This window comes from Thermobia domestica, chromosome 13 (genome assembly GCF_964235325.1).
Source record: "Thermobia domestica chromosome 13, izTheDome1.hap1.1, whole genome shotgun sequence".
NCBI classification, from domain to species: Eukaryota; Metazoa; Arthropoda; class Insecta; order Zygentoma; family Lepismatidae; genus Thermobia; species Thermobia domestica.
In genome coordinates this window covers 86,485,811-86,508,764 of record NC_137466.1, presented here as the reverse complement: position 1 = coordinate 86,508,764, position 22,954 = coordinate 86,485,811, and the positions used below count along the sequence as shown (strand labels likewise).

The 22,954-nt window shown below is 37.3% G+C and overlaps 1 protein-coding gene across 1 annotated transcript in view; it reads right to left on the bottom strand.

Annotated features, from left to right (window-relative positions):
- The window catches only part of LOC145668295 (pH-sensitive chloride channel 2-like), an 88,558-nt gene that overhangs the window by 29,591 nt on the left and 36,013 nt on the right, over nt 1-22,954 (bottom strand). The window contains exon 2 of the mRNA XM_081736021.1: nt 19,480-19,660. Coding sequence (XP_081592147.1) covers nt 19,480-19,660 — 181 coding nt within the window. The remainder of the gene's footprint in view (nt 1-19,479; nt 19,661-22,954) is intronic.

The window sequence follows — 22,954 nt, the reverse complement described above, 5'->3', positions numbered from 1 at the left end:
ATATTTCTTCCATTTTTGTTGATCTTCAGCTTCTTCTTTTAACTCTCAATAATTTCTCCTATCTTTCAAATCATCGATCAGCTGTGTTCTTCTTCCTATTCCTCGCTTCCCTTCCATCTTTCCTTCTATGGCGGTGTGAAGACAATTTCTTCGCAAGATGTGTCCAATCCAATTGGCCTTTCTACGAAGGATGGTGGCTAGAAGTGCCCTCTTTTCTTATATCCGTTTTAAAACATCGTTTGTTGCTCTCTCTGTCCATTTTATCTTCTCCATCTTCCTCCAACACCACATTTCGAAGCTCTGTAAATATTTCCTATCTAACTTTCGTAATGTCCAAGTCTCTGAACCATACTGTCCAATGCTCCATATATAGCACTTGACAAACTTCTTAAGTCCAATATTGAGCCTGCTAGTTAAGAGTTTTATTGTTGAATGCTTCTTTAGTTGTGGCAATTCTTGATCTGATCTCTTTGGTGCAGTAAGCGTCTCTCGTCAAAATACTTCCCAGACACTTGAAATTATCGACCTCTTCGAGTTCTCTTTGTTCTACTCTGATCCGTAAGGGCGTGTTTCCACGTGATATTCTCATGGCTTTCGACTTTTCGATGTTAATTTCCATTCCATACAGTTTTGCAGTGTCAACTATTTTGTCAATCATCTCCTGTAGTCCTCCTTCGGTTTTAGCTATTATAACCGCATTATCTGCAAACCTGATCTTGTTAATGATCTGCCCTCCAATCTTGAAATCTCCAATTCCCATTAATGCTTCCTTCATTGAACATTCACTGTAAATGTTGAATAATTGGGGCGACAAACTACATCCTTGTCTGACTCCTCTTCCAATCTCCATACTATTGGTTTCTCCTTCATTCAAGCGCAGCTTCATTCGTTGTCCTGTGTACATGTTTTGAGATATTAATTATACCCTAGCAAGACGAAGGTATTAATGTTGAAATAACACTCTTAACAGTGGTAGACAAATTGAGTTGTTTTAGCACAATCATTTTTGCTGGGAAGGATAAAACAATGAGAGTCACTGCACACAAGGTAGACTACACACGCTCTCTAGTTTTGGTAATTGCCGACAGAGTGCGGTCGAATGTGCAGCGTAGACGTTGGAGAAAAGTGAAGTGGTTGTGTGCACGTTCGTCTGTTGTTACACATTACCGACGCATAAACTAATGTAAATCTGATATTTTGCCTTCATATTTTTTCACCTTACAGAAAAATCACATTTCACTGTAAATTACTACATTATTGTAAGTGGTTGAGATCTGCCAGAACAAAATGAAGTGAAATGAAATGAAATTTTTGAGTCTTATGTCCCACGATTATCCCGGCTAGGCTAAAGGAGACGGTGATGATGAGAAATGAATGAAATGGTGGAATGAAGAAAGTAGGAGGAAACGGGAGAACCCCGAGGAAACCCACGATGTTTGTCCACCACAAAGTTCACTTGGCGGAAGCAGGGTTTGAACTCGGGACCCCAAGCACATTTGCTAGAACAATAAGTACTGCTCGGAATGTTATCAGTTTAGTATAGCCATCTTGGTTCTCAACATCAAGGAGTCACAAGGTGCTGCGTCTCTCCTGTACTGAATGGGAGAGACTCAGTCATGAATTCCGGTACATATGCCGCACATTTCTCATTGGGGACACACGCCGCACAGAATGAATTTAGGCTTATGATTTGAGATTAATTATGAAACACTATCATTGAGGTTATATATGCGTTATGTTGCATATGAAAACTAAATAGGCCTACATATGTTTATGTGTTCGTTATGTAGTATCATTTGTGTTTTTATTTTAAACAATACGCATGAAAATAATGCAAATATATTTTATTTTCACCTATACGTTAAGTCTAATTGAAAATGCTAAAAGTTTACAAAAGAAAAGCAAGGGGTAAAACCCCGTGGACAGTGAGACCGAGAGAGATCAAAAGAAACAATTGCAAAAATACTGGCCGGAGATATTTCATTTCGGGAAGCAGAAAGGTACTGTGGGGTACTAGTATAAAGTAGTAAACGGAGAATGGACACCGGCGTAAAGAACGCCCCACCCTACACGTAGTTTCTGTAAATAGTTGTTAATATGAATTATTGATAGGCCTAACTTAACGAGGATACTAACAATAAGTCCCATCTCCCATGGTGCACATGTTACATTAAGGTAACGGCCAGGTAAACACCAATAAATCCATCGTTTTTCACGCAGTCTTGAACCAGAAAATGAAGTAAGGGCAGTAGAAGTGTAGAACACATCAAAAACCACGGTGATGCTTAATTTTACCCTGATAAAAAAGTTGTTAGGAGATTGTCCTATGGATTTATCGTTACTTTAAATATCAAACATAAATTTAACAACGAGAAAATAGAAGGTTATAATTTGCTTTTGTCTTTTCTGAGACGACATCCTGTCCTGAAAATTTCGCAAAGCACAGAGTTTGTCTACGCCAAAGGGTTTAACCAACGAAGCAGCAGAAAACTTATATGATATTATAGAGGGAGAGATAACAAAACATGAACTTGAAGACAAGCCACGAAATATACAAAATATAGATGAGACCGGAGTGTAATTGATAAATAAGGTTGGCAAAGTCATAACACAAAATTGTGTAGAAGTAGTGACTACTGGCGAGAAAGGAGAAAAAGTGAGTTTGGTTGCGTGTTGTTCGGCTAATGGGAGATTTCATCCTCCTGCATTAATTTGCTAAGGAAAAAACTTGAAACCAGAGTTCCAAGATGGATTCCCTCCAGGTCCCAAGTGTATTGTCTGTCAAACAAATAAATGCATGTTTTCCGCGGGATAGTATCTTGCCCCTTGCTGCAATGAAAATAAAATACTACACATTACCCCATATCATTTCGATAGTAGCTTCTTTTTGCTCATCAGTTAAAACAGTATTCCTGGGCATCGTGGCCAAAAATGTATTTGCTTTTACGTGCATTGCACGCAGAACACAAAGAGTGAAAAGGAAACAAGAAAAAATACAATGCGATGTAAAGTGCTTGGACTCTTTTGACTCTGCGTGACTTACGCTTGCTTTGCTAGCAGGGCTTGATGGTGTAATCGGTAACACCGTGAACGCATGTTCCCGGGGTACTCAGATCGATTCCCCCTGAAGACATACTTCTTACTTTCTTTAGAACAATAGAAGTTTTTTTTATTATTATTATTACACAGTCATCCGTGAAAGGGAAATTGTGTAGAAACACAACAGTGACCATTTATTTTATTATTATTATTATTATTATTATTATTATTATTATTATTATTATTATTATTATTATTATTATTATTATTATTATTATTATTATTATTATTATTAGAATGAGAAAAGAAGGGTAGAAAAAGACACATAGTCTAAGCTATTGATAGGAACAGAAGAGAGATATTTTATGTCAGATTCTTTTTAGGTTTACACATGAACGTAATATTTCATTTATGAATTGACAGATAGAATTATTATTTTATGAGAACAAGAAATGGAGTATAAATATTTGTTAGCTGGTAGCAGTAATGAATTTTGTTTCGTCCTTCTTCTAGATAGATTGAGTTGATATTGAGTTTTACGTCCCTTTCAGCAGCAAGACTATATGAGACGGACCTACTGATTAACGTGGAATCCAAACCACATGAGCTCCTGCCAGGAATCGAACCCGTGTCTTTTTCTAGATAGGAAGGTGAGGTGACACCTTGAATAGAATCGTTCATGTGACTAGAGTTGTAAGTTCGATCACTATTTGTAATTTGTGTTATTCCTTTAATGCTTTATCAACGTTGCATGTAGCGTTAAAGTTAATAATAACTTGTTGGCGAAATCACGTGTAAAATTGGAAGAGCGAGTTAGTTCTGTAAATTCACACACAGATCGAGGTAACGAAGCCAGAGTAATGTGCGTATGTCTCTTGAACAAAGAAATCAGTTTCTCTGCTCTGGCCATCCCCCCTCGTAGAGTATTCGATAGCAAGGTGGTCTGAAGATCTTTTAGTACACGGATGGATTCCCGCGCACGCAGAAACTTGTTTAACTCTTGAGCACAAGTGGAAATGGCCAAAAACAACGAATCGAGACGCATGAAGTTTAGAGCTAACAAGTAAGACCGAACCAAAGGTATGGGTCATTACGTGATTTGTTTAAAGAAACAATAAAATAAAGGAAAGTTGATTTGTCTGTGTCTAGGAATGGGGTATAAATAAAAGAAGAAACTACACTTCTGTCCAGAATTTCTGTTGCATGTCTTTCAAAATTACATAAATAGAAATAACTATCTTTCTTATGATAGAAAATGTTAAATGTCTTCTTATAAATATACAGAAAAAAGAAACCACAGACTTCCAAAATATATTTCTGTAAAAAATTAAGAAATAAAAAATAAGGAAAGAAATCTTCGAAACTCATCACCAAATTCTAAGTTCAATTTTCGTAAGCGTGGCAATCGCGCGGCGAATTTACAGAGATGTGGAATTTTATGCTTTATTAGAATACAACGTAAATCTTTCATAATGTTAGTTACTATACATATTGCACAGCTCTAATAATAACAGATATTAAACATTTTATACGTAAACAATCACATAAAAGGAAATAAGCCACTAAATATGCGAAGCGATCAGGCAGTTTGTGGTAGTGATTTTCTAATATGCGTTTACTAAGAAAATGAACCTTAACATACCTTAGTAGAGTAGACGGTTAGCGCACGCTCCCCCAAATATGTTGTTTTTATCCAAGATCATCAGTTCGAATCCCATATACTACGCTGCTTTTTTGAAAAGCTTGATTCTGTCAAGTTCTTAAACAGCAATGTTTTGTTCTAATAATATTGCTTAGTATTATCGTCTTCATTCTAATTTATTTGAATATTTCCTAATAATCTAGATTACGTCCTTTAAATAAAGTATTACAACAATCAAGAACTTTATAAAAAGAAGAAACTTCATTTCTAATCATTATCCTAACCGGAAGAAACATAAAAATATTTGAAATAGTAATTAACATATGACTAAACTTTAATGAAACATTAATAAAATAAAACATTTACTCCGAATAATCTCTGCAAGTAATTTGTAGAAAATGGACAGAAATAATGAACATAAACTATTAGTTGTCATTAAAAGTGTAGTAGCGATAGTTCTAAACCCTAGTAGAATATTCAGTCTTTGCTTCATGAAAATAATAAACATTCTAAACCCAAGTAGAATATTCAGTCTTTGCTTCATGAATATAATAAACATCTTACAAAAATAATAATCTTTTGGCTGTATCGTAAATATTTTAGTAAATAAATAAATAAAATACATATGAATAATTTAATCACCGTGACTCGATAGCTGATTGCGAGGGTGAAGATAATGAATATTATTACTAACTGTTACAAAACTAGGGGCCGCAGTATCCCAGTGGAAGCCGGTGGGTGTAGCTGAACAGCCTGTGGTGTTAGACTGTAGTATTGTCGACGGTTCGAGCGGTTCGGCTCACGGCCCAGTCACCACCGAGCCGAACCGAGAAGTGAGCCGAGCCCACACCTCACCCTACCGAGCCGGCTCGAGCCAATGGTTTACATGAGCTTAGCCGAACATAGCCAATGGCTCACCTGAGTCGAGCCGATGGCTCATCGCAACCGAGCCGAGCCGGTGGCTCATCGCAGCGAGCCGGCTCGAGCCGATGGCTCACTTAAGCTGAGCCGACCGAGCCGGCTCGAGCTGTTGGCTCAGTTGAACCGAGCCCAGCCGGTTGACATAATTATTAGACTGACGATCGTGAGGTTTTCGAGTCCTTCTGTATTAGGAAGAGAAGCTGGATTTTGCCCCTTGCTTATAAAAAGAACGAAAAACATTTTTCATTAACTTATTGTCTACGGTTTAAACTGCAAGTAACTGGTCATATTTTTTCGCGATAATGTGAATACAAAAGTGTGTACAATTTCCTTTTCTAGGATGACTGGATAATTTTAAAAAACTTCTATTGTTGGAAAGAAAATAAAAAAGTATGTGTTCAGGTGGAATCGATCTGAAGACCCCTTGAACATGAGCCCACGGTGTTACTGATTAGACCATCAAGCTCTGGTTGCAAGAAATGCGCTACATTGAGTGATTTGTCAAAAGAGTCCAATCACTTTACATCGCATTGTATTTTTCCTTTTTCCTTTTTATTGCGTTCACTCTTTGTGTTTTTCGTACAATGCACGAAAAAGCAAATACATTTTTCGCCACGATGCCCAGGAATACTGTTTAACTGATCAGCAAATAGGAACCTACTGGCGAAATGATATGGCGTAATGTGTAGTATTCTATTTTCATAGTGGGGCCCCGGTGGGTCTGTGGTAGAGCGTTCACCTCTGCTGCTTGGGATCCCGGGTTCGATCACGGCCCCCGCCAAGTGGACTTTGTGGTGGACAAACACCATGTGCGAGGGTTTCCTGGGGGTTCTCCCGTTTCTTCCCACTTTCCTCATTCCACCATTTCATTCATTATTCATCATCACCGTCTCCTTTAGCCTAACCGGCATAATTGTGGGGCGTAAAACTCAAATATTTCATTTCATTTCATTTATTTTCATAGCACCCGCGGAAAACATGCATTTATTTGTTTGACAGACAATACACGACTTAGTAGTCTGCATATATTAATAATGACATATTTTTAAGTGGTTTAGTGAACTGCTTTTGACCTTTAAAGCACATGGACGTAATATTCTGATACTCGATGAATATTGTGCACATTTTTCTTCCATTGTCCTTCTTGAGCTAGCTGAACAGAACGACGTTATGTTACTCTATCTACTATGCAAACTTATAGCTACTAGATATATCTGTAGCTACTAGATGAATCTACTACTAAATAGATCCTTTCAAAACTGTCAACGATACTGCACTGAATAACATCCCAGCTGCAAGATAATGCTTTATCAGGTCAGTTCATATTTTGTGAGACGTAGAACAAATCTGCCTACGTGAGAAACTGCTTCAGGTCTTCGGAGATTTTCCCTATGAACAGATAAGCTCTTCTAGATTACTTCCTTTTTATTTCAGATAATTTGGAACCTAGGCCTATTCCAGGCATTAGATCTTCAAAACCAGAAACTAGACCTAACGTTGCAGGATCTTTTTAGCTGGAACAACAATCTTGCTTTAGCAAGGACAGCACCGAGCCTGAACCACAGGAATCCCTTCAAAACTTATGACAACATGTTCTCCCCCAAAATTCAGAGAAGTAAAATCAAGAAAGGGTATGAAACATCGTGCAATAGCATTAAGCTCTGCGAAAAACATGGACGGACTAAAAACAAAGGTGAAATACAATAGAACTACAAAACCTAAAAATCTTAGGGCTACGTGTCATAAGAGGACAACGGAGTGGACAAGTTGTATCCGAAAGTAACGATGAATTTACTTTTCATAGCAACAATGATGAAGCTAGTTCAAGTGCAATATTTAAGTTATATAAGGTCAAGAAAACTAGCCATGATAAGCAAACGGATAGCTGCAAGGAATGTGGTGGTTTACCAGGAAACCAGAAAAACAAGTGATTTGTTATGCTGTGCTATATGCAAATTATGGTCGCATGATGACTGCACACTTTCCATATATTTTATGTCGATTGCAAAGACAGAAAAAAAACAAATACGTTTTTATTTAGGCCATTATCATAATATGTTTTGTTGGCCTATAGGTCTGAATGTTTTTGTACTTCTGTAGGCTACAATAATAATTAAATAAGTAACCTAAGTTCATTGAGTAGACTGCTTATTGTGATAACTAGGTAGCCTAGTTCATTGACTATGACATACCGAGTTGGTTTCATTGTTTTCCGGTATGACTTTTCGATTCTAGTAAAATTGGCCGAAAGTTAGCTTACGGTTTATTTTTCAACTTTTTATTTTTTTAGTTAAAATAGGAACTGAATATTGCATTTGATTTTCTAATTTTTACTTTATGGTTTCAACTAGCATATATTACCCGCTTCGCTGGGTTGAAATGAAAATTTAAGTGCACAAATCCGTATCTCATATGTTTAGTACCCGTGAAATACGCTGTTTTCGTTTTAAATGGTATCAATTTAAACAGCTCCGGAAGATCATTAATCATCTCGGCGACCCCGAACACCATGGATTCGACACTAATATTGGTCTCGATCATATATATATATATATATATATATATATATATATATATATATATATATATATATATATATATATATATATATATCCCATGTTGCAGGCCATGGCATCGGAAGTGTCACCGTTCATCTCAGCGACCCCCAAAAATGTGAATTCAGCACGAATATCGGTCAATTTCGATCATTTTTAAATATATCTTCCTCCTCTTCGCCCAAGTTGCGGGGTTGAATTTGAATTTAAACGGGATCGAAAGTATCACTGTTCACCTAAGCGACCCAGAAAACTATAAATTCGACACTGATAGTGACCATTTTCGATCATTTTTATATATCTCTTTCTCCCATTCTCCCTAGTGGTGGGGCTGATTTTGGATTTAAACCGTATCGAAAATGTCATTTTCGTCTGAATGATCCCGAAAACTATGGATTAGACACTAATATTGGTCATTTTCGATCATTATTATATATAGCTCACCCTCACCCTCCTCCGTGCTGCGGCACAGGGCATCAGAATTGTCACTGTTAATCTCAGTTACTCCTAAAACTATGGATTCGACATAAATATTAGTCATTTTCGATCATTATTAAATGGTTACCCCCTCCCCTATGTTGTACCCTCCCCCCAGTACCCCAATTATCAGGGCTGGATTTGGATTGAAACAGCATCTGAACTGTTTCTCTCATCGACCCCGAAAACTATGAATTCAAGACTAATATCGGTTATTTTTGATCATTTTTAAACTCCCCCTCCCCCTACCCTACGTTGCATGGTCAAAGTGAATAGCGTAAAGTAATCCCTGTCCCTAAACTCATGTATGTTGAAAATTTGATTGAGATCGGTCGGGTGGTTCAAGAGTGATAAAGTCACAAAGGCAGTCATTTTAATTTTATTTTTTTTTTTTACATATATTTCCTCCTCCTCCTCCCCTAGGTTGGCTTGTCAAAGTGAAACGATACAAAACACCCAATGCCCGACCCTCATATATGTTGAAAATTTGATCGAGATTGATTGGGTGGTTCAAAAGTTATTAGGTTTTGTTAGTTTTTATTTATATGTCCCCCTCTCCTCCTCCTCCCCTAGGATTTACCGTTAATATAGAATTACATAAATGTTTCCAGATCCGAACCTGATGTATCTTGAAAATTTGATTGAGATCGGTCGGATAGTTCAAGAGTTATTAAGTTACAAAAATAGTCACTTTTAGTCTTATATAAATTGATTTTTATATATCTACCCCTCCTTCTCCTCCCCTACGTTGCTCCGTCAAATTTAAATCATAAAAACGATGCCAGGCCTGAACCTGATCTATGTTGAAAATTTGATCACGATCGGTCGAGTGGTTCAGGAGTTAAGTTTTATTTATTTTTAATACCCTCTCCCCCCTCAGTTCTACCATCAAAGTGAATAGCCTAAAACCAGCCCAGCCTCAAACCTCATCCATGTTACAAATTTGATCGAGATCGGTCGGGCGCTTCAGGAGATTTAGAGTCACAAACCTAGTGATTTTCAATTTTATTTATATAGATAACAACGAAGGTACTCTGCATTCGACAGGCAAGTAAAATGTAAAATACATAGCTTTACTTTCTCCAAACTTCATTAACGAACAGGATGTTTTAAAAATGCAATTGTAGCATAGGTCTAGGTACAGGAATCAGTTTTAGTCTGCTTTTATGATGCGCGGCGTATCATACTTATAGGTGCGGATAGTCACCATAGTATACGGCAGCGTTTCCCAACTGGTGTGCCGCGAATGGACCGCTGGTGTGCCGCGAGGGGATCGAAACAAAATTATTAATTCTCTAGCAACCAAATTGCAAGACAGGAAAAAAATGTAGCCTATATTTTTATATTTCACATTGCTATGAATTTCTACCATGGAAAAAAAATACTGTAATTGTAATATATTATTCTACATCTATAACTATGTAGCAGACAGTATTTCGACTCGTACACATTTCCACGGTTAGCTGCTATGTTACACTTCAATTGAGAGTCATACTAACACCGAGAAATGGTAGCACTTGTACGGTATGCGTCAAGTGAATGTTCGTAGAACACTCATTTGCACTTGAATGACAGAACAACACTTTGTTCGACAGCTTTGTTTTGACTTCGACGCATCGCAAGCTGTGTAATTGCAATAATATTCACCGGTTATGGTTAAAACAGCAAAGTTAAAAATACAAAACATTTGTTTGTACGTTCGTTATTTAGTGAACTTCGTTCTTAGTGAAAGGTTGGATACAGTTTTCGAAAAAGAAAGCGTATTTTAAAAAATCTGAGTTCTGTATTTCATTGCAATTGTTTTCTATTTTAAAATTAGAATAAAAAATAAGCATAATGAATTAGCATAGGAGAAAACCAGTAATCGAGCCTTTCATCTCTGTGATAAGGAGATCAGTAATTACAGAAAAAAATACCATGGTATTTTATATTTGCAAATAATAATAATAATAATAATAATAATAATAATAATAATAATAATAATAATAATAATAATATCTATAAGTGTGCCGCGAGAATTCAAGTTGCATCCGTAGTGTGCCGCAAGTTGAAAAAGTTGGGAAACGCTGGTATACGGCATAGACGCCGCGATGTAATATTTTACACAAAAAATTCTAACATCTAAGTGATGGATGATCAAAATATAACTTTTAGTGTGTTTTTCGGAAACATGGCTGGTCACTATATAAATTAGGTATCTTCCTTTAGTTTTAAGTGCATCATTGGACTTAAAATATTCATCTTTAAAAATGTGCGCCATCTCTCCCTGTTTTACCCTATGTATAAACTGTTGCTGTGCTTTTGGATTGCTCTATTGATAACAGTATCATGTGAATGGCTTATTTTGACAAAATAGATATTTCAAATCAGTCTGTTCTATGACATTCTGCAGACACGTTCAATTGTCTCTCTTTTTCTCCCCCACTTTTTTTGTCATTGACCCTATTACTAAAAAGAACAAAAAGAACACTTGTACAGAAGAAGCTGTACATTTGAGCTGTTGATCCAGCTGTGTATTCGGATATGTAAATCCACCTATTGTCGATCGACGATTGAACTCAAGGCTTGTCATCAACCTTATGTTTTCTTTCACGCACAAGGTTATTATGTACGGTCAAAAGAACTATTTTCGTCAATATACGTGAACGATATAATAAGTAGGTCAAATTACGTATAGGTTATAACATGTTCCATTGACTATAGAAATGCAATAATATCTAATACACTAAAATAACTGGTACTTATAAACTGTGCACTATTGCACTTACATCTAATTTAGAAGAATAATTAGAATAAATAACTACTATCTAGTCCACTCTGTATTTGATTATGAAACAACTTGTTACGGTATTATCAGTCTTAATTTTTTTTACTTCTATCAGCAATCAATTTATATTGGTTTGGCTATATAAAGGCAAGAAGCATATCTATGTAAGTACGCAAGGTGCGCCCATAAAGAAACCGAATTTTTACGAAAACAGTCAACTCTGTTTAAAATGTTATCGTAGGATGACGACACTGTAAAAACCTTTGTCTAATCTTCCCGTTAGTCCCGTTAGTTAATCTTCCCGGTTTAATGCAGTTTGCATCTGGGTTAGCCTGCAACAAGTGCATGTAGTGTGAAGTTGCCGTACAAAACACGTGCGTTGGAATACAAGAATGCGTCATAAATCTTGCAATATCCTGGTACACAACATACCTGTATTTATTATACTGCAATGAAACCAGAGTAACATTCAAAGTATACCCTTTCGTGTTGGATTGGCTGCAGTCATTGGCGGATTAAACCAAACGTCTTAGGGGGGGGCTCTTTATTGTAGAGTGGGATATTTTCCCCGAAATCCCCCCCCAAAAGAAAAAGAAAGGTAAAACGGATTCAGGAAAAGAGGGTGAAAGATATAATTGCTACGGAATTTTCGTCACAATGCCCCCTCCCCGAAAAGATATTCTGTCTGCAGGCCTGGTCGTGGCTATGCCTTATTAAATATTACGCTAGTAAAAATATCAGGTTAAACATATTTTAGAACGCTCATAATGTTTCTGTATTTTAGTAAAATGAATTAAACAAAAGGACAAAAGAACTTACAAGTTACAACGCAAAACACGCTTTTCGGCGAATACCACACAAAGCGTATTTGTCGATATAATATTGTCGCGATCTACGACAATGTCCCTATGAAATTTAAAAGTGCTAGTCCATTCAGCCGCTTTTCGCCAGAACGAGATCGCAACCATGTTTTCAGTCCGTACAATGTGGATGAAGCTCGTTCTGCACTGGCCACGCTTGAATGCAGGGTTACAAATTTAGTTGATGTAGAGTTAAACGTCCTTTTCAGCAGCGAGGCTATATGAGACCTACTGATTAACGTGGAATCCGTACCACAGGGTTACAAGTATGCACAGCAGTTTTCGAATAGTCACATGAAGATCTTCGTCGCTGGTGGTTAAGGCCTCCAACGCAGTCCGTGATAGAGTTCCACCTTCTTCTTTAATTCTCTTCCATTTAGAAATGCAGATTGCAAATTCAGAACTAAAGAGGGAAAACAGCATTTTTTCTTGAGTTCCGATAATTTTGTAAAATCCTTCTGCTAGAACGCGGAAGTTGTTGCTCAGAGTTTAGTCAGTTGTGCGTGTTGACAATAGAATGTTGACTCCGTATACATTTAAAACTTCCTGCGCAAGACGAGTTTTGAGGTCTTCTACAACCGACTCTATCAACGGAATGTAGACAGTTCTCCAGTAGTAAGATGTCGTGTCATCTGCCCTGAAGTTCGTACGATGTATTGTCTTTGGGTGAGATGAGGAGTTTGAATCTACACGTCGACACCGGCAACCATTCTGGATGTTGCTTCGAAAGTTACCTTGAATTCTTTGCTGTTTGAACGCTTCTTGTTTAATGCTGCGATAGTGTCCTGAATGGCATCGGACGTTGCGTTCATGTCTAAATCTGTCTTCTGCAAAAGTCGATTAAGGGGAAGGTTATCGTGAGAACATCCTGAAGACACGTAATAGTTACGATAAACTCGCTGTCGTGCATGGCAGAAGAAAGTGCCCATGCTTTGGTTGCTGTATCTAACTCGGATCATTTGGAGCACACTGTAGAACCTCACTTATTTATTGAAATTTTACGTGAAATTGTAACACCGCGTCGTTCCGTTCAACCCATCTCGTTTCACACAATGTCTCCAACTGGCCACTGACCATAAGCTTAAGGACAGTATTACGTTTTGACGATGCGGTGAAAAACGCAATGATCTCTTTCGTTGTTCCCAGACAGTTCCTCATGCACTGTACTGACGACGACCTGGAGATGGACAAGTTGAGGCTGTAACAGCAATATGAACAGTGCAGCGCGTTTGAAGCCTCCTTCTGGATCTCCTGCACTGCCCGGCGACTTTGAGAGGTCGTGACGGCGCAACCATCTGTACCAATACCAACGCAGTTTTTCGGGTCGAGTAAGAAGTCTCGTAGCAAAGATAGAACAATTTCTCCAATTTTCCCCCCAGTCAGTGAGAGTTCGGGCGGTTCTGCGTCTTCGAATTCCGAGCTCGAACCACAGACCTCACCTTTCAGCTCTGCTGATCGAGGATCAATGAAACCGAAGCAATCTTCTCTTATTTCACCCATGTGTTCGTACCTTAGAATCAAAGACAGCTGAGATGTGTGCGAAACGACCGTAGTCTCATCAAACATAATAGAATGAAACTGATCCTCTCGCACTCGATTGACAATTTTGCAGACGTGATTTCTCATCCCCAACCCTCAATGAGGGCATTTTGTGTGATTTCATTGGCAAAAATGGTCCTTTTCGGTGCTTTCTTCCAGTGATTCTTAAAGAGATCGTCACTACAAGCCATTCTAAATTTGAGCAATTCTCGAAAATTGCCCTCGTTGAACTTAGTTTCTGCACTGTCACCATCTGAGGTCCAATTATCGGCACACGCACCGTCCCTGTGCAAGGACGCCGATCCTGGGGGCCGGGCCCCCCAAATCTCAAGTGTGCCTCCCTATTATATTTATGAATATACAATATTTGACATAATTTGAATGCAATTTGTCTTAAAATCCTCATATATATACATTCTGGATCTGAATGGCCCCCCAAATTTTCGGAGAAATCGGCGCCCTTGTCGTGTGGCTTTGAGAAGCAATGCCTTGCCTTCCAAGGGATATCACATTTCCCAACATTAATTTCAGTTTGTCGCGATTTTGGATGACTTGTCTTCTTGACGAGTTGACTTGATTCTTGACTGATTTCACTGGTTCCCAGTAGTTTTTAAGAAACACTTTTCGACCTCAAGAGCGTTAATGTGATATTGTGCCTTGTTGTGAGTTTCTAAAATACCGTAGAAAGTAGCGAATTTATTCAAAGTTTTAATCTCAAGAGTTTGGAGAGGCACGTTTCTTCGATAGCCCCTCCCCCCACCCCAAAACCCGTTGCAAAAAGTGAGCAATATTTACAAAAAAAGATCCCTCTTCTTATAGGAAAGAACCAGCCATCGATAGTTTTCCAGATGTTCTGGCCTCAAGTAACATCGTCCTTCTTCCTGAGATTTATCTGATATTATGACTCGAATTATCGTTAGCGTAAACGCGGCATGCTAAACGGAGACTATTTTTAAATAGAATTTAAAGAATTAACCCTCTTTTGAAATAATGCAAGAACGATCCCAAACTTTCGTTCGTGTGGCGGTAAGCTACGAGCGGCAGTGTGTGTAATTTTAATATTTTTGAGGGCTCTTGGGGGGGGGCGATCGCCCCCCTCGCCCCCTCCTTTAATCCGCCCCTGGCTGCAGTTATCTTCCTGTCAGTTCCTCGTTTCAACATCGATACCATGTCTTGTCACTAGAGACAAAGAAGTTAATCACTGCTGTTTCTACCTCCTGGTAGTTGATGAAGCAACATGATTTCAGAAAGTGCACCATGGACCAAAACATGTAGTAATCCGAAGGGGCGTGGTCAGGACTATATGCCGAGTGTAGCATCAGTTTGATGGCATCAATTTTCTGCTGCATTTTTATTGCTTTTTTCAAGCCAAGTGTGTTTTTGCGTTATCCTGTTGCAGTAGGAAGTGCTTTCGGTTCGCCAATACAGGACATTTTTTGGCGTAGTGTAGCACACATCTGCTTCAACTGTTCGGAATAAAAGTCGGCACTGATGGTACGACCGTTAGGAGCAAGCTCGAAGTGAATTACTCCCTCGTAGTTGTTATCATACACAGAGCATGACTTTGTGCACGAAACGGTCCTGTTTGACGACGTGTTTTATAAGTTGACCCTTGCTCAACCACTGTTTTAGCACATTCGGATTCGGAAAAAAAATATCCACTTGTAATCGTCACAATCTGTCTCAGGAAGCCCACATCGCGCGGAATTTACACACATCCACTCTGCTTTGGGATTGAGATGGGGCCAAATCATGTGGTACAATGCAGCAGCTTTTGATGGTTTTCCTGAATTCGTGAAGGTAACGTACTACAGTAAACTGGCATACCCCGAGTTAGTTTGACAATTGTTGTGTGTTGGTGGATGATTTTTTCTCAATGTCATATGATCTCAGAATCTCTTACTTTGGTAAGATCGGGCCTCGCTTGACCTTCGACGTTTTCTTAACCTACACAGAATTTCTGGAACCGATGATTGGCGTGCGGTTGTTCACTATACCTTTTCCTTTCTCATGACAAATGTTTTGGTTGCTGCCACAGTGTTATGGCCGAGTTCGAACTCATAAACTAACAGTTCACGTATCAGATGTTGTTGAGCCCTTCTTGCCACTGCCACTAAAAAACTGAAGATACTGCCAAAGTGGCAGCCTCCGTGTTAAATAGTCCGCTGCCCACACTATCCCTTGGACCCTTTTGACTTTGCACTTACAAGAGATTACGAAGTATATATGCGTCTACTTTTTGCGTTATGTAAATATTGCAGCACTTATAACTCACCTTTGTAGAACAACATCCTAAAATAAAATTTTGTTACAAATTGGATAAACCTTTTCAGAAACGCTGCATATGGTGTGGACCTGTATGGTGATGCAGCATTATCAAGAACTCAGGTGTGCCAATAGTACAACAATTTCAAATATGGAATGTTAAGAAATGTTGAGGATAACCCAAGGTCAGAAATCCCTTGAACGTCAAGGACTGAGGAAAATATGAAGAGATTTCGTACATTGGTGGGAGCTAATAGACATGTAAATATCTATGCAACATCAACAATGCTTTGGGGAAACAGAAAAATTTAGGTTAATTTTAAGCAAGAAACTGAAAAGAGGAAAGTGTGTGCTTGTTTTGCAAAATGCCTCGCATATTTCGCAGAACACCAAAAAGACAATACGAAAGACTACGTTGAGGATTTGGGGAAATAACTTCCTGAACTGCATCGCGCCGGCTATGAAACATGAAGTTCAATAGTTTCGCACGAAGACTCCACATTATATGCACTTTTGCACACTTAGCCACGAAATAGGGCCCGGCCTATTACCGCACCAAATAGGACTAGCTCAGGAGAGTAATGCTGCCGGAAGTAGGAACGGAAAACACATTTTTGATTGGTTGGCGTTATCTATATCTTGCCACGTTGCATTCAAATAGCAAAATTCAGACGATTGTTGTTGTCGGTCCTCGTGGACGAGTCGGCTAGCGTCATATGCTAGTAATAAAAATCTCTTTTTGCGTGAGTTCAAACCCGGCCCAAGGAAAGTTTTTTAAACATTTTTTTAACATTTTTATAACACTTTTTAAATTAAAATAATACGAAAATAATACTCAAAAATGTGATTTACTTACTTTTGTGCAGTTAAGTAGTAGTAGTAGTAGGAACGGGTTAGAAGCCCATCAGGGCCATTTTTGTTGCCCTTGTACTCCATGATATAAGGCTCGTTTTGTTCCCCTTGTACTAAATGATATAGATTTTGTGACCAACTTAAAACAACTGACTAGGATAGCGCGTAAAACAGCTGGCTAGAGTAGCGCGCGAAAAAACGTACTTCCTGGAGTATTACTCTCCCAAGCGGGTCGTCACCAAATGACTTATTTCTCTCCTCAGAAATGAAGCGTCCACTCAGAGGACGCCATTTTTAACAATAGGGATGACGTTATTTCTGAGGTTGAACTGTGGTTTTAAAGCCAAATTGCATACTTTTACTAGGCATGGTGACTACGCTAGGCATGGTGACTACGTAGAGAAGGACTAATATAATCTTAATTATCAAAGTTCTCCGGACTGGATTTCTTCTACGTGATTGCACCAACTTTTTGATATTTTCTCGTAGAAAAATTGAAATTTACATTGTATGCCTCCTTTTCACTAGAAAATAGTTAAGCTGTTTGAAATAAATTTTGAATATAGGGTCGATTTGGGTTTTATTGCATTCTATTATATTTATTTTCATCGTTTATCATACACGTTAAACAAGTCAGAAAACAATATGTATGTATATAGGTTTATACATATAAATCTTGCACACGATACTTAGCTAAAATAGAAACTCAATTTTCTTTATTCTGATTAAAGTACGTATTCTAAGAGGTTGACTTTTTTGGGGGGTAGCAAGGTTTTTTGAACAAAACTGTACCTTTAAAATGTTTTTCGTAAACTTCATTTTTCCCGTGCTAAGAACGGACATTCTGCTAATTATTATTATTATTATTATTATTATTATTATTATTATTATTATTATTATTATTATTATTATTATTATTAATAATAATAATAATAATAATAATAATAATAATAATAATAATAATAATAATAATAATAATAATAATAATAATAATAATAATAATGTCAACAGCTGAAAACTGAAGGTTGACATAATTTGTAATATTTCTATTAATAACGAACTGTTGTATTCATGTGTTGAATACCAATATCTCAAGAAATCTGCAATCATAGTTTATTAACAACAAAGGAAAGTAGAAGTAATGCAAACTTTCCTTAATTATTTATGGCTTATCCGTTCTGTCTGTAAAGATATGAAGCACAACACAATAGTTCCTGATAATATATATATTTTTTAAAGTATCAGCAAATGATAACGGTTTAAATCACCATGGGAAATGTTTATTAGAAGTCATATATAATCATTTCGTTATATTCTTTTTCTCTTATTCGTAAGCGAGAAGTCCAATGGCACGTGATTAAATTTATGCTTACATGGTGTTGAAAGCTTTCACACGTGCAGCGAAATAATTGACTATAAAGTACCTTACGCTTAACAGTTTCATTGTGTGCTTTTTGTATTACTCTTGAATTTTATTGTGATTCATATAACAATTGATCATTCAAATGTCTGTTTTATATACCTTGCCTGGGAAAATTTAATTTCTTGGCAATTCACCGTACTGTAATGATAGTATATGGAAATTAATCTATGGTATATGGTATATGGTAAAACAATAATAATACTAAGTGAAGAAAATGCTTGATAAGAACATTTTCAACTTCTGATATTATATAATGATTTTTAGTTTGCTTTCTTTCGGCTAGAAAAAGAAATTATATATAAAAAATAACTATCACGAAACTGACATTCTTTGTAAACTATGGTGTTTACCGAAATTTTGATACTACTTTTTCCCCGTTATTTATAAGATTAAAATAATAAATCTGATTGACTTTTTACTTTTTTAAATTGTAATTATTTTTAGTGTTTTTCTTTAGACAAAGAGACTGTATCTTTTTTTAAAAAAAATAATTGAATATTCCATGATTATAGCCTTTAGGCTAAAGGAAACGGACGGTTAGGCCAATGAAAGTGAAGATTATTAAAGTAATGGTGGAGTGAGAATGTGGGAGGAAACGAGAGAACCCCGAGGTAACTTATGAACACGATGTTATCCATTACAAATTCATATAGCCTAGAATCGTACCAGGGAACCGTCTCACCAGTGCTGAGCGCTTTTATCACAGAGCAACTTTTTATTTTTAATATAGGCTACCTTTCGTTTCGTATTTTTTTATTATTTATTCGTTAGGTTTCATGCGTACCTTTCTGAAACATTTAATTGGTAAATAAGTAGTTTCCTAAGAGTGTACCATTGGATTACCACAACTCACTAATCAAATATTGCATATTACAATACATTGCTGCAATAATACCCAGGAGAAGAGATATTGAGTTCCAGAACTTTCAAAAAGTCTCAGTTTTACATAGGAAAGACTTACATTTTTAATTTCTCTAATAATTTTTTTTTTATATTTAACCCAATAACGTTTTCCAATGTTTCCTGGCTATAGTGTTGGTCAAATTGATAATTCTCACGAAGTTTGGGGAGCAATTACTTTTAAACGTCTTTCTAGTAGAAGATGTACGTATTTACTATCCACTGAAAGATCTACTTACCAGACTCTGAGCCTCAATAGATCCGATGAAATAAACGTATACTCTGGCTGTAACTTGCAGTGGTCCATTGAAAATACCTGGCCTCGACCACTTATCATAACGACAAGGATCTGTTAGCCTTTCAATTATCTCTGTGTTGCTTAAATTAAGAGATTGTGCCAGTGAAGGGCACTCTGCAGATCTGAAAAAAAAATATGTGTAATAAATTATTTTTTAAAGACACTTTTAAAGAAAATGTTAAAGATAGCATGAACACAATAAACGTTAACAAAGTCACGTTTAAATATTCCTTCACTTTTTAAAGCAGGGGATTTTAGGGGTAATAATATTCTATCATGGAGTTATCATATGACAGACTAAAAAAAGGGGGGGTCTTTTTAGATTTCACGAAAAGATTTATATTAATCAACAAATTTCTTGATAGCATAGCGAGAAAATATAAATTATACTACTTTTATTTATTTATTTATTTATTTATTTTAGATTTCTCAATAAGCTTATATCACTCTACAAACCTCTTAATAATATAGCGTGAAAATATAATTCACACAACTAAACTTTTACATTAGATTATGGAAATATGAAGTTTTTTCTCTTACACTTACAATTGGATGGGTTGTATTTCCTTGGAAACTGAACATTGCAGTAATATTAACTTTAACAATTATTTACAAATATACGAATATTACAAATCTTAAAGTTGAAACAGTTCTGCATATCTTTAAACAAAAAACATGTACCCATTTTCTTGAAATCCCACTCTGACCATTTTTTAGGCTCGAGAAAGAGGACAAACCCAAGTAAAAGACAGCGTTTGGTGGTAGCCCTGATCCTATCGTAAATTCAATTTGCTTAACTGCGCACACACATATATATAGGGCCTATATTACATCAATATTTTACTTTGAGTATATCTCAAACATAAGCAATTTCACTTTTTTCACTTGAGTTTGTAGAATTTCTCTTTAAATTAACGTAAATTGTAACTATTAGTTACTACTGGAAGGTTGTTCACGACGGTAATAGTCGAGTTTCACTTGCCTTTCGAAACATTGCTGACTACACTGGGACCTGTTCTTGATAACAGGATAAGTTGGTTACGATTCGAGGAACGATGAAGCTAGAAGTGACAGCCTTCTGGGAAGAGTTCACTTTTGTGGATTTTTTTTACCACCAATTATAGTCACTCAGCAATAATGAAGCGGTGCAAAGAAGAGGATTTAATCGTCAGCAATGTTGGTATGGGTATCATCATCCGACGATGTGCCCAACAGGCTGTGCAGTACCAGTGATACCAACCTGTGGGAAATTTCCATTTTGTGGGATTTTTGACGTTAATTACTCGAAATAGAATAAAGGGAATTTTCGTAGAAATTGGAAAGATATTTGAGATTTTCCCCTATATGTATAATCCATGCCAACGAAATTCACAACGAGGGCGAAATAGGCATAAAGAGTCATCAATAATTTTGTCAACGTTGTCACTGTTGCCAACTTTCAGTCCGAAGGTTTTTTTTTTTTTTTTTTCATCAGCAAACCCATGCTATGAGGTGTAACTTAATCATATATGATTCTTAAAAATCAAGTACCAAGAAACGAAATTTGTGCTCTGTTATTTGAAGAAAGAAGAAAAAACAATGAAAGAAAGTAAAATATCAAACGAGAGACAATCAATTTGCAAACGTTCCACGCGACATACGTCCGAGAAGTTGGCCCCCCCCCCCCATTGAAGCACTAATGATCTCTTCTAGTGCAATCGTTAGTGCTTCGTTAGTGCTTCTTAGAAGACCAACTCCCAACATTAGTGCTTCAAGAGTTTGGACGCTAGAAGCAAAAAACTTTTGGGGGAGCCAACTTCACGTTAGCCCCCCCCCAGAAAGCACTAACGATTAAATCTAGTGGAATCGTTAGTGCATCGTTAGTGCTTCCAGAAAACACGAATAGTTTCGTTAGTGCTTCACAATTAGTGTGGCTATAGCCAGTTATATGTCACGAAATTCCCATAAGGAATACATGGGGAATTTTTAATTGGCTCAAATTCCCAACAAATTCAAAAGCGCTAATGACCTCTTCTAGTGCAATCGTTAGTGCCTCGTTAGTGCTTCTTAGAAAATCAACTCCCAACATTAGTGCTTCAATAGTTTGGACGCTAGAAGCAAAAAACTTTGGGGGGGGCCAACTTCACGTTAGCCCCCCCAGAAAGCATTAACGATTAAACGTAGTGGAATCGTTAGTGCATCGTTAGTGCTTCCAGAAAACACGAATAGTTTCGTTAGTGCTTCACAATTAGTGTGGCTATAGCCAGTTATATGTCACGAAATTCCCATAAGGAATACATGGGGAATTTTTAATTGGCTCAAATTCCCAACAAATTCAAAAGCGCTAATGACCTCTTCTAGTGCAATCGTTAGTGCTTCGTTAGTGCTTCTCAGAAAACCAACTCCCAACATTAGTGCTTCAAGAGTTTGGACGCTAGAAGCAAAAAAAAAAAAAAAAAAACCTGTGGGGTGGGGCCAACTTCACGTTAGCCTCCCCAGAAAGCACTAACGATTAAACCTAGTGCAATCGTTAGTGCATCATTAGTGCTTCTAGAAAACACTAATGTTTTCGTTAGTGCTTTATTATTAGTGTAGATATGGCAAATTGTGTGTGACGAAAGTCACGTAAGATAAACATTGGGAATTTTTTATTGGGTCAAATTCCCACCAAATTCAAATGCGCTAACGATATCTTCTAGTGCAATCGTTAGTGCTTCTTAGAACACCAACTCCCAATATTAGTGCTTCAATAGTTTGGACGCTAGAAGCAAAAAACTTTAGGGGGCAACTTAACTTTAGCTCCCCCTCAGAAAGCGCTAACGATTAAACATAGTGCAATCGTTAGTGGATCGTTAGTGCTTCCAGAAAACACTAATGTTTTCGTTAGTGCTTCACTATTAATTTGGCTTTGGCGAATTACATGTCACGAAACGCCTGTAAGGAATACATGCGGAATCTTTCATTGGGACAGATTCCCGCCAAATTCTAAAACGCTAATGATATCTTTTAGTGCAATCGTTAGTGCTTTGTTAGTGCTTCTTAGAACACCAAGTCGAAACATTAGTGCTGCAATAGTTGGGACGCTAGAAGGAAAAAACTTTTGGGGTGCAACTTCACGTTAGCCCCCCAGGAAACACTAACGATTAAACCTAGTGCCATTGTTAGTGCTTCCAGAAAACATTAATGGTTTTGTTTTGCTTTACTATTAGTATAGATGTGCCCACTTATATGTTACAAATATGTCCAAACTCACGAGGTCGGCGCTCACGAGTTCGAAACTTACGCTAACTCGACCTCAACCTCACGAAGTGAGCGTGAGATAAGACTGGTGATGTGAGCGTGAGGTTGAGTGAGCTCTGGGTGAGACGGGTGATGTGAGCGTGAGGTCAGACTGGTGATGTGAGCGTGAGGTCAGACTGATGATGCGAACGTGAGGT